Raw genomic sequence first — 13260 nt, forward strand, 5'->3', positions numbered from 1 at the left:
TTACAGCAAGTTATGTAAGTTACATATTGACCTAATTAACTATAGTTCCACATTGACTGTACATGCAGGTGTCTACAACAGAGATCAAACCTGGGAGCTTCAGCAACCTTGTTAATTAGGGAGAATGCTAAGATTATAGTCTGTGCCCAGAAGGATAAGGATGATCTGTGCATTCACTACAGAGCCACTATATTGCAAGTGGACACTACCTGAGCTAAACTGAAAGACCTGTCGTACAAGTCAGCAGAAACTACAGGATTTTGTCCATTCACATCTGCACTCAAGTGACTTTCTGTGATCTAGTCTGGCATTTACACACATAGAGATCACACAGGGTCAGATTATGCTCCTGAGATATATGGACAGAAGTGCTTTGCTACCTGCAGATCTCCCCTGAAATCTGTGGCGGTTAACATCGAAACACCACCGCCCTGGGGCAGCTCGGAGAGGGCTCTCTGTGGTTTAGGTTCCATATGGGGAAAGAAAGCTGAGAATGTGTGGGCAGATGGGTCACGCCAGATCCTAGGACACACATATTCCATCCAACTTGCTTTCTGGCTCTGATGAGTTTCAGAGAAACTGTATTAACTCCCCCTTTAAGAGGAATGGGGGAACAGCTGTAGCCATTGGGACCATGCTGGCAGGGAGCTGGGAGAGGGGTTTTGGTTCCCTAAAGCCACCCATGTAGAGGCACAAAGCTGTGATGTGGATGCCACTGGTCTCCTGTGGGATAATGAGGACAGTGGGGCTGGTAAGGTGTAGAAGGACCTCTCTGGAACCCAGTGCAATTTTCCTCTTCCTGTGAGTTTTACCCCAAGAGGGGCTTCCTGGGACAGTTATAATGGCACAACTATGCAGTGGTCTAGAAGATAAGGGTATAAAGCGCCTCAGCCGCTTTAACGTCAAGGTTAAACCTCTCTAGAGCCTGGAAGTGAACAAGCAGGCAATGGGCGGACCTGACCGATGCCTCACTAGATGCCAGCAGACGTTCCCCACCCTTAGGTGCCCCTGGACTGCAGAGACTCGCCCAGCAGCGCCGCCAAGGAGCGGTATATGCGGGGGGCCGCCCTCCCCCTACTATACAGCGCGGCTCGGGCAGGGGACGCCACGTGACACCCTCTCTTCCCCCGCCCGCCTCCGGCTACGTCCTTCCTCCCATTGATACACCGTAGCGAGCCGGAACGCCCCGAGCCCCGCCAGGCAGCCTCAATCGATCGCCGAACGGCGGCTCGGGCGGCTGGGCTGAGCCCGGGTGGATCGCGCGGCACTCGGCTCGCGCGGGCGGGCGGGCGGTCGGTGTCTCTGTCTCTGGGCGCTGCTGTCGCTGCTGCGCTGCCCGCGCCCCCGGCCGCCATGGCGGAGCCGGCGGACAAGCTGTACCGGGCCGAGTACGCCAAGAGCGGCCGCGCCTCCTGCAAGAAATGCGGGGAGAGCATCGCCAAGGACTCGCTGCGCCTGGCCATCATGGTGCAGGTACCGCGTGGGCACAGGGGAGCCGGCCCCGCCCACGGGCCCCGCGGCTGCCGCGCCGCCTGCCTGGCAGCTCCCGGGGGGGGGAGGGCGCGCGCAGCCCCGGCCGCCGCGTGCCGCTTTCCGCCGGGGGCGCGGGGCCCGCCCCATTCGCCCGTCCGGGCCGCGCGGGCTGCAGAGCGCCCCGGGTGCGGCACGCGCCGGGCCAGCGCAGCTCTTCGCGGCACGCGGGGCTGGCCCTCCCCTCCCCGGCGCGGCGCTGGGCAGCTCCGGCCGCGGGGGCGGGGCGGGGCTCGTGCGGGTTCCCAGCCGGCTCGGTCGCCCCGCGTTGGCCCCCGCCGTCGTTGTGGCCGGGATGTGTGCCCGCGGGCCAGATGGCGGCTCCCTGGGTGGTTGTGCGGGGGGGCGGTTGTTGCGGCAGGTCGCTCAAGTGCGGGGAGTCGGTAGCGTGTGTGCGGGCCTGCGTTTGCTTGCAAGCTCGCGTGAAGCCCCCTGTGCTCGTAAGGAGAGGGGGCGCTGATGTGGTGGGATGTTGTGCTCTGTGCACATCGGGCAGAAAAAAGAACAGGAGGATTTGTGGCACCTTAGAGACTAGCACGTTTGTTTGAGCATAAGCGTCCGATATGAAAGCTTCTGCTCACGAAAGCTTCTGCTCAAATAAATTGGTTAGTCTCTGAGGTGCCGCAAGTCCTCCTGTTCTTTTTGCGGATACTAACTAACACGGCTGCTACTCTGAAATTTGTCATCAGGCAGAAGAAATGACTTGATTTCCCACTACCCTTACAAGGGTGCATTCGAAGTGCATCGGCTGAAAGGAGCAAGAATGCAATGCAATATGAAAGGCAGACAGCATGTTAAAATCTCGCAGATTATTGCGTTGTCACAGCTTTATTTTGCTGTGGCTGTTTGATGGAATAAAACAAAGAAAACCTTAAGTTGTGTACTAGATGGCTTCCATTTTAATTTCATCGCCCTGTTTGTTTGAATTGAATTAGTTAAATTGAATTTGTTAGCAGATTTCGCAGGAAGATGTGATTTATTGAGTTGGGGGAAAGCAATAGAAATTCTATCCCTTGTTCTCACAGTCCATGTGATCCTGGACACTTAACTGTTTGTTAACTTCCTGACTGGGCAATATTTGTCCTTTCCCCCTCAATATTATTATTTTGTGAGTTGCTTATCATTTGCTGAACACATTACAATGCTCTGTTTACCTCAGTCTGCAGCTTGGAGACATTTATGTGGAGACAAATAATTGGAGATGGGGAGGGCTGGAGATCAAAACGATGCATACAGTTGAAGTGTAAGCTCAGTCTCCTGAAGAGCTGTGGAGGTTTTTTCACTTACATTCTTTCCTTTTCCTGGGCAGCTTAATGTATGTGTTTGACAATGTTGTTTGTTACTGGCCTAAATCTTCCCTCCTGACAATCTGTGGATGAGTTTAACCTATTTATAGTGGCAGCTTGCATCTCCGTGCCCTGGCTCCCCCATCTCTGCATTTTTAATGAAGTCTGTATCGCCACCCTAGCAGTGCATTCTCACACTTTGCTCTGCTTTTCCCCATGGTCTGATGAAAAGTGTGGTGTTCAGGGAAACTTGTGTTTGACTAGCGTGGTTTAAAAAAAAAATAAAACAAAATATGTAACCAGCCTTTCATCTCAGACCCTGTCTGTACTTTTAAACATAACCATGTTTAAATATGGCTTGCCCTCCGCTGCCTTATAGAACATTGCTCCTTACCTGTCTGGAAAGGAAAGAAACCTGTTGGATAAAGAAGTTTTAGCTTAGGGCTTCTAGCCTACGACTTTTAGTGTAGGGCAAGCGTAGGCCCAGTACAGTACTAGTATTATAAGCACTGCCTCCTCTAGTCTTGGTTGGAGGAGTTTAGTGATGATGAAAACACTAGTGGCAGCTGATGCCTAGTCTACCAAAGTGCTAGTACAGAGAGAGATAGGCATTTACCAAGGTTAAAATGTGCTTATGATGCCTCATGACTTTTTTTCAGTCCACACAGGCAGGAGGAATACATATTATAAGGGCTGTCAAGTGATGAAAAAAATTAATCACGATTAATCACGCTGTTAAACAACAATAGAATACCATTTATTTTAAATATTTTTGGATGTTTACTACATTTTCAAGTATATTAATTTCAATTACAACACAAAATACAATGTGTACAGTGCTCATTTTATATCTTTATTACAAATATTTGCACTGTAAAAAACAAACAAAAAAGATTTTTCAATTCACCTCATACAAGTACTGTAGTGCAATCTCTTTATCATGAAAGTTGAACTTACAAATGTAGAATTGTTTTTTTAAAAAAACTGCATTCTGAAATAAAACAATGTAAAACTTTAAGAGCATAGAAGTCCACTCAGTCCTACTCCTTGGTCAGCCAATCACTCAGACAAACAAGGTTGGTTACAATTTGCAGGAGCTAATGCTGCCTGCTTCTTGTTTACAATGTCACCTGAAAGTGAGAACAGGTGTTCACATGGCACTGTTGTAGCTGGTGTTTCGAGATATTTATGTGCCAGACAAGGTGGATTTGGTTTAAATCAAATTGATTTAAATCATGACTCGATATAATCATGGATTTCTACATAAGAGTGCATTCTTGTTGGTTGTTACCAACCTGAAGATCCTGCATGTTCAGACATGATCCTTTCATCATTTCAATGCAGCTTCCTCCTGAGAGGGAACACTTCTCATGATGTTGTTTCATTTGGGCTACCAGGCCTTGCATTTCTGTGTTGCACTGTTTGCATTTTGCTCGCATGCCTGTCTTACCCACAGGTAGAGGAACTTCATTAAAATGTTCCCAAACTGGGTCTCTTTTACGGCCTGCTGCCATTACAGGTTTTTCCTTCTAGTGAGAAAATGGTATGGTAGATCTCAAATCAATGAAGGCTACACTCAGAAAGACCTCAAGACTTCTGGAGTATGCTGCTCAAACAGTTTCACTTTTGTTTCTACTGCCTATCCCTCTCTTCTCACATTTATCTCCAGACTTCTTCTCCTTGTCCAGATCTATTCCGCACCTAACAATCTTCTATTCATTAAAGTTTTTGAAACTTTGCACTTTTAGAGAGAGGTAAGGGATTGACACTGTGTACACAAATTTGCAGAGGGACAGTAGGGTTGAGGTCTGTTATTTCTCACCTTTATATATTATATTATTTATTTAAAAACATTTTTGCTGTTTAACAAGTATGTTATCTCTGAAGACACAACTCCACAGTTTGAGAACTGCAAAACTAAGCATCTCTGATGGTATCTTCTCGACTGAGCACTGAGTCTCATTGGGTAGATAGAAAGATTAACCTAAATAATGTATACAGAAGCTGCTGGAACCCTATAAGGTTGGGTCCCTAATCCATGAACTATTGGACTCATTTACAAACTTTTCTTAAAAAGAAAAGGAGTACTTGTGGCACCTTAGAGACTAACCAATTTATTTGAGCATAAGCTTTCGTGAGCAACAGCTCCGATGAAGTGATCTGTAGCTCACGAAAGCTTATGCTCAAATAAATTGGTTAGTCTCTAAGGTGCCACAAGTACTCCTTTTCTTTTTGCGAATACAGACTAACATGGCTGTTACTCTGAAACTTTTCTTAGACATTACATGAATATATTGTCTCATACTATAGAATTAGAATTTATAATCTCTATTCCATGATGAGATACATTATAGCTCAAAGATATCTTAATTATTTTATTTATATTTATTATTATTATTATTATTTTTAGATAGGTTTTTTCCTATAAAAAGCATTTTATAAAAAAATCCAATTGAAATTTAAAAAAATCCGATTTTTAATTTTTTTTAAAAAAATCATTGATTTTTATCCACCCTGGTGCCAGATGCGCTAAAGTTTCATATGTCCCTTTGTGCTTCAACCACATTCCAGAGGACATGCTTCCATGCTGAGATGGGTTCTGCTTGATCACGATCCAAAGCAGTGCAGATCCACGCATGTTCATTTTCATCATCTGAGTCAGATGTCACCAGCAGAAGGTTGATTTTCTTTTTTGGTGGTTTGGGTTCTGTAGTTTCCTCATCAGAGTGTTGCTCTTTTAAGACTTCCAAAAGCATGCTCCACACCCCGTCCGTTTCAGATTTTGGACAGCACTTCAGATTCTTAAACCTTGGGTAGAGTGCTGTAGCTATTTTTAGAAATCTCAGTTTGGTACCTTATTTGAGTTTTGTCAAATCTGCTGTGAAAGTGTTCTTAAAATGAAATGTGCTGGGTCATCATCCGAGACTACTATATAACATGAAATATATGCAGAAAGCGGGTAAAACAGAGCAGGAGAAATACAATTCTCCCCTCAAGGAGTACAGTCACTAATTAAATTGACGTATTATTTTTTTTAATGAGCATTATCAGCATGGAAGCATGTCCTTTGGAATGGTGGCCGAAGCATGAAGGGGCGTACGAATGTTTAGTATATCTGGCATGTAAATACCTTGCAATGCTGGTTTCAAAAATGCCATGCATACGCCTGTTCTCACTTTCAGGTGACATTGTAAATAAGAAGTGGGCAGCAGTATCTCCCGTCAATGTAAACAAACTTGTGTGTCTTAGCAATTGGCAGAATAAGAAATAGGACTGAGTGGACTTGTGGGCTCTAAAGTTTTACACTGCTTTGTTTTTGAGTGGAGTTGTGTAACCAAAAAAAAAATCTGCATTTGTAAGTTATACTTTCACGATAAAGAGATTGCACTTCAGTACTTGTATGAAGTGAACAGAAAAATACTATTTCTTTTATCATTTTTACAGTTCATATATTTGTAATAAAAATAATATAAAGTGAGCACTGTATACTTTGTATTCTGTGTTGTAATTAAAATCAATATTGAAAATGTAGAAAAACATCCAAAAATATTTAATACATTTTAATTGGTATTCTAAGTGCGATTAATCGCAATTAATTTTTTTGAGTTAATCTCGTGAGTTAACTGCAATTAATTGACAGCCCTACATATTATGTCATAATCATAGTTTGGCCACATCCATGATTAAACCTGGTTATTTTTGTAGCATAGAGGTATTTTATTCTTCTTTTCTTGGAATGAACACATTCCTAAATGGCTCTTCATTCCTTATTTTTTCCTTGATACCAAGTGCTATCTGTAGGCTTGGACAAGGCTGCCTTCTGAAATTAATACTGTGTAATATGCACAGTTAAGTTTCATATTAGAATATTATTGAAATTTGGAGGTCTTTTGCAGGGCACTAATACAAGGGCTCTTTCAGTCTTTTTGAGAGCGAGGAGGAGGCATTGGGGATAGGATTAAACACATTTAATTAATTTGTCATTTTTGCACTATGGAACAAATACATCAGACTTTTGTATTCTGGCCTCCTCCACTAAAGCGTCTAGGTAACTTATAGTAATTGGAACTTACAATAAAACCTTACTAATTGGGACACTGGATAATTCACAGACAAATTACTATTCTCCCTTCACGCCTCAGCAGAGATTTAATAATGCCATAGCAAAGTCTCAATCTTAGTAATTAAGACTAGTGTTTTACAGAACACTCACTGGTGTAACAGAGCATTGCAAATAATTAGAACTAAACTGCAATGATCAGATTACATGAATGTTATTTTGTAAAGGGTCCTCTTAAATTTATTTACTTAGTTGGTAAGGGCTTTGTCAAACTCCCATTAAAGTCAAGGCAAAGAGTCCTGTTGACTTCAGTGGAAGTTGGATCAGGCAAAATCCACTAATTCATATTAGGCTTCTAATCATTAGTGGGAGTTAATGAGGTTCTACCATATATGAGGATCTTAGATTATGAACACTATTGATCATGATAACTCTGAGGTAGAGTGTTGTTCCCATTTTGCAGTTGGGGAAACTGAGGCACAAGGGATGAGGGTAAGTGACGAGGATGGGGGCCATGGCCCTCCCACTTTTTGAAAGTGGAGGGACGAGGCCTGTCCATTTTTTGCCATGGGACTCTACCTCCTGAGGCCCAACCCCCCAGCCAGGCCAACAGCTGGTGGAGCTTGGCCAGGGAGCCCGGGAAGTTGTAGGTAGCCACGCAGACCCTTCACCTGCCTGGGGTGTGGAGGGAGACCGAGAACAGTCCCCGACCCGTGTTCCTGCCCCCCAGGCTCCCTGCCCAGGGCAGGTGGAGGGTCCGTGCTGGCTCCCCACACCTGCCTGGCTGCACGGCTCTTATCATGACTGGGCTACAGCTCCAAGGCTCGACCCCACGGCTGGAGTGGGGTTGGGATAAGAGCCACGCTGGTAGTTGTGAGGAACCTGGGTCCCTCCACCTGCCCTGGGCGGCTGGCTGAGGGGTGAGGCCTCCAGGGGAAGAGTGGGAGTGGGCAGGGCCTCTGGGGGAAGACAATTGGCCTTGAGGGGGACTGGGGCCTCCCCCCACTTTTGGGAAGGCTCTGCTTCCCTAGTAAGTGATTTGTCCAAAATGTTGCAGCAAGCCAGTGGTAGAGCTGGGAATAGAACCCAAGAGTCGGCTGCTAGACTCAGACCCCCATGCCTCTGCTGGAAAAACAGTGGTATAAAAGGCTGAAAAGGTTCTAAGAACCTTTTGGCCACCCAAGGTGGCAGAAGTCGGTCAGATTTGGCATGTTTTGCCAAAATACAGAGGGGTAGGAAAGGCCTGGTATGAAAAGCACCATGACGAAAAGGCAGCTGTTTGCTTTGTAACTCACAGGACATTTTAAAAATCATTCTGATTAATTTTTTTGAAAATGTACTGTTACGCTGTGCAGCTTTCTTGGCTCTCTCAGCCCCATTGTGGAGAGAGGCCTAATTTCTGTTGCTGAGGCCACGCCTTTGCTTCCCCTAAGTAAGGTTACATTCCAGAGTTGAGCACTTCACAAATTCCTCAACAGGAGACGTTTCAGATAAGTGCCAACTACCCTAGCTATTGCTAGTGTGATTGCATTCTGATCCAATGGAAGTAGCACAATAAGGAGATCTCTTCTCATTAGGGCATTGCTTGAAAAATCTGCCCTACACCCTCTAGCCTGAGGACTGAGCCTTTTAGCCACTGTGAGAAATACTTGCAGCCTTCTCCCGCTTCCTAAGAGGCACTGATACACTTCTAGTTGTTTCCATTAGATATGCATATCTTGTTTTGTTCCCATAATAGGGATATTTGTATTTATTTAGCTCTGTAAAATACAAAACCTCAATTTATTAAACTTCCTTTGCATTTTTTCTTCCTTCCTTTCCCCTTCACTCCTCTTCTTTCACTCCTACCACAATATAGCTTGGTATCTTTTCCACCAGCTCTTTTGATGTCTGCTTTGTTTCCTCTCTTGCCCCCACTTTATACCATTCCTTTCTCATTTTCTGCCATTGTTTGATGTACTCCCACCTTCCTCCATGTTGTTTTTCAATCTTTCCCTCTTCCCCATACTGTTATTCTCCCCACCATGCTCTCAGCTTACCACCATATGCATGTAACTTATTCACCAGCTCCATATTCTGCTCCACCTCCCCACCACAGCAAAAGGTTCCTGCTTCCCCTTCAGCAAAACAACTATCAGAGCCCTGCTCCTCAGCAGCTCTTCCAGGGTCCCATCTCCTTCACAGCTCTCCAGCCTGGACATCTTCTGGTTCCTGCACTTGTAGGGTCCTTCTCCTGAGCAGCCCTACATTTTCCTTCCCAGCTCTTCCATCAGCCTGGGAGAGAGGGAGGCAGGCAGACATTTACGCTGCTCTGTGTCAATGCGGCCTGGTCATGTGCCCCATCTAGAACTTGCACCCTGGGCCAAGTGAGCTTTTTATCCTGTGCATTAGAACGGTGCTACTGCATTGAGATGGGGTGTGCAATGAGCCCTAAGATTTCATTTCCTTTCATCTTCAGAATGGAAACTACATATTACCCCGTACTTCAGTCTGAGCCCACCTGTGATTAGCTCACACTTGTGACATCTTCAGATGAGATGGAAATCCTCAGTGTATCGTATGAGACGTGCCTGTTACTTAGCTTTCCCTTCCTGCTGAAGGGAACGTTCTGAGTGAGAAATGAAAGGAATTTAGGGAGGAGAACCAAGTCAATATCAGCATTAGCACTTCTCCCATTGCAAGAAGTTCCCTACCATCTTAACCATAACAGGACAGAATCTTAATTGCACATCCCACCCACAAATAGCAGCTCTAGAGCATTACACCTCATATCAACAGGATACAGGTTGGTTCACAGGCCTAGAAAACATGACCTATGAGGGAAGATTGAAAAAATTGGGTTTATTTAGTCTGGAGAAGAGAAGACTGAGAGGAACATAACAGTTTTCAAGTACATAAAAGGTGGTTACAAGGAGGAGGGAGGTAAACTGTTCTTGTTAACCTCTGAAGCTAGGACAAGAAGTAATGGACTTAAATAGCAGCAAGAGTGGTTTCGGCTGGACATTAGGGAAGAACTTCCTAATTGTCAAGGTGGTTAAGCATTGGAATAAATTGCCTAGGGAGGTTGTGGAATCTCTGTCACTGGAGATTTTTAAGATCAGGTTAGACAAACACCTGTCAGGGATGGTCTAGATAATATTTAGTCCTGCCATGAGTGCAGGGGACTGGACTAGATGTCCTCTCGAGGTCCCTTCCAGTCCTGTGATTCTGTGATTCCTAACTCACGTAGAGAAGCACTCATTGACTCCTACAGTGGTTCCTTAGACTTAGAGGACTTTCTGTTTAAGCACTGACCTGGCCTGACCCTGCTTGGCAGTCAGAGAGTTTGTCTGGCTGAAAGTAAGAGACACACACACCAGCTGATTAAGAAAAAATCCACAGTGACTATAATATGACTGCTATGAATGATATAAAAATAGTGACATCAAGAAGAGAGCTCTATCCCCTGTAGAGATGGGAGGGGAATTCACTACTTTTAGTGCCAGGAGGGAGGTGTGTAGAACAAGTGGAAAGAGGGAACAGAGTCTGTTTGATGAAGGCAGGGACAATGGGAGTCAGGAGTCCTAGGTTCTATTCCTGACTCTACCACTAATTCACCGTGTAGCTTTAAGTTCGGTGCCTCCATGCCCCCTGAGGAAAACAGTGGGCTCTGTTTTACTATACCGGTGCTGCGTCTGTAAAAGGGTAATGAAACACATTTCTCTCTCCCCTCCCCCCCACACACATACATACAGCATGAAAAGCCCTAAGGACAGTAAATTCAAAGCATTACTGAACAGATAGTGATGTAGTTTGATGGTTTTAATTGGAAATTAAAGCTAATGTTTGCAGACGGATGAGACACCGTGCTTCTCAGATGTAAACCTCTCAGGTTAGGGATTACCTGCCAAAGATCACACATCCATTTTGCATATTAAAAATCAATGTTACCTAAAAGTGAGAGATCACACTCTCCTCTTCCTGAGGCTGCAAATGTTGCCAAAGCATCCTCTTCAGTACTTAGCAGGGGGCCCTCTGGTGCTTAACAGTGCTGCTCTGGCAGAGTGTGTGGGATAAAACCAAAGGGCTCTGATATGGAGCCCTCTTCTTCAAATGCAAAATAATTCTGGGAGTGAAGGTGTGATATAAGGGAGCTGGGTTGAAACCTCAAGGCACCCTTGGAAAAGGGAAAAGCTTCACACCAATCAGTGACAATCTGAAGTATATTTCTTATCCGAGTACATACAAAATACTCCCCATTCACCTACCCCTGCACACAAGCTTGGAAAAACAGGACCCTCACAGGTCACTTTATGGGCACATATGCAGTTAAGGCAAGTTGTAACCTCCCAGCTAAAATTAAGATCTCCCTGTTCACGTAGAGCTTGTTTTCAGATGGCTGTGCTGAACACTCCCCCAGGCGCCGTTTCTCACTTAGAATAGTGCTGTCATGATTCTGTCAATGTTTTGTTTTGAGTAATGTGGGAAAGGGAAGGAAGCTAAGAGCTAGTTGTAACATGGGTGAAGTTCTCCCTCTGTAAAGCCCCCTTGTGACCCTGCTCTTAGTGGCAGGTCAGTTTAGTGGTACTGCCATAGGATTCTGAATTCTTGTACCTTGTCCTAAATCCCTGCGTGTGGTTAGAAAGAAAGTGTCTAGGGAAATATACAGAAGTGACTTTTTTCCTTTTGAGAAAGGGAGTACTTGTGGCACCTTAGAGACTAACACATTTATTTGAGCATAAGCTTTTGTGAGCTCATGCTCAAATAAATTTGTTCATCTCTGAGGTGCCACAAGTACTCCTTTTCTTTTGGCGGATACAGACTAACACAGCTGCTACTCTGAAACCATTTTTCCTTTTGGGTATATCTGAATTTCCTCATCTTATCCTAATGTTGCTTTCTTCCTAGTCACCCATGTTTGATGGTAAAGTCCCCCATTGGCATCATTATACTTGTTTCTGGAAGCGGGCCCGACTCGTGTCCCATGCAGATGTTGATGGCTTCCCTGAGCTCCGATGGGAAGATCAGGAGAAAATCAAAAAAGCAATTGAAACTGGGGGAGCCACAGCAGGTAAGTGACGCAAAAGTGATATTTACAGAGATTCAAGAGATTTAGAACCATTCTATCTATACTTGAGGGGATGTGATTATGGGTACTGGGTTTTTTGCTAACTGGCTGTGATGTCCCTTCAGATGGTGAAATCAGAACAATCACTGGAACTTTCTGGATTCTCAGTAATGACTAGGAGACTGACTGTATATACTGAACCCTGTGAGATAGAAAGTGACCAAACAGTGGAAAAAGCAAGGACATTGCATCACTAAATATACTTTTATTCACTTACTTGACTAGTGTAGCTAGTGTTTAGCTTCAATTAGCTGATACTAGTAAATGATCTGTAATGCACTGTGGAAAAGTAGTGATGATTTCACAGTAGGTCTCAGGTTACTAAGACATCACACCTACCAATATATCAGATCCAGAAAACATTAATAAAGATTGTATAAGCGCTGTATTAAGAGTTCAGTGCAATTAACTAAATGGTCAGGGAAATGACCAGATCCAGATTGGAAGTGGTTGGGTGGGTATAGGGTGCCTAGATGCTACAGTAATATGAATAATTTAATAAGAGTGCAGACTCAAACCATCCGTGTCCATACAACACAGGAATTGTGGGAGGTTTGTAGATTGACGTCAGCCTCTCTGGCATATAACATACCAAAGAAAATGCATCCTGTATATGGAAAGGAGAGTTCTGTTTGAGGTGTGGCTATTTGGTTGACTCCAGTTCTGGTCAGGTCTTGAATAGCAATGTTTATTTTATTTAATTTAATTTTATACTACTACTAGAACAGACAGACAATGAAGCAATGAATTCTCACTACTGTGGCTCTTTTGGGTATTGTTGATCACTAATGTGGCTCCCAAACCACTGAGAGGCTGAGTATAACTGTTCTAAAATATACAGTTACATAAGCAGACTTCCACAGTTCCTCCTTGCACACATACAGAACACTTGACTTTTTCCAAGTGCTTTTTAAACGTTAACTGGTTAATCCTCACAGTATGCATGTGAGCTATAGTTAAGCTATAAGCCTCTTGACATATGGGGATACTGAAGCACAGAGGTGGTGATTTACCTCAGAGCAGCATATTAGCTCAGTGACAGAGCTGGAATCGAGCTTGAGTCCTCACTTTACACCTCTGACAAATCAGGCTTGTGTTCTTCAGAGTAGAAAGTTCATCTCTCATAGGGGTTGTTTTGTAAATGTGAAGTTGCAGGAACTAGTGTTGTTGCAGCGTTATATGCTTTTTGACAAGTGCAGGTGAGAGATTGAGATTGTCTTCCCTAGTAGTGAAGACTGAGGTATAGGTGAGTAACCTTAGAAGTTGATTATGAGTCT

At 44.4% G+C, this 13260-nt stretch overlaps 1 protein-coding gene across 1 annotated transcript in view; it reads left to right on the plus strand.

The window, feature by feature from the left end:
* Positions 1–1193: 1193 nt before the first annotated feature.
* Positions 1194–13260, plus strand: part of PARP1 (poly(ADP-ribose) polymerase 1) — a 53427-nt gene continuing 41360 nt past the window's right edge. Inside the window, exons 1-2 of the mRNA XM_084623761.1 lie at positions 1194–1473; positions 11764–11926. Of these exons, the coding sequence (XP_084479887.1) occupies positions 1354–1473; positions 11764–11926 (283 nt within the window). The 5' untranslated portion in view covers positions 1194–1353. The remainder of the gene's footprint in view (positions 1474–11763; positions 11927–13260) is intronic.

Source organism: Lepidochelys olivacea, assembly GCF_965140295.1.
Source record: "Lepidochelys olivacea isolate rLepOli2 genome assembly, chromosome: 3".
Classification (NCBI taxonomy): domain Eukaryota; kingdom Metazoa; phylum Chordata; order Testudines; family Cheloniidae; genus Lepidochelys; species Lepidochelys olivacea.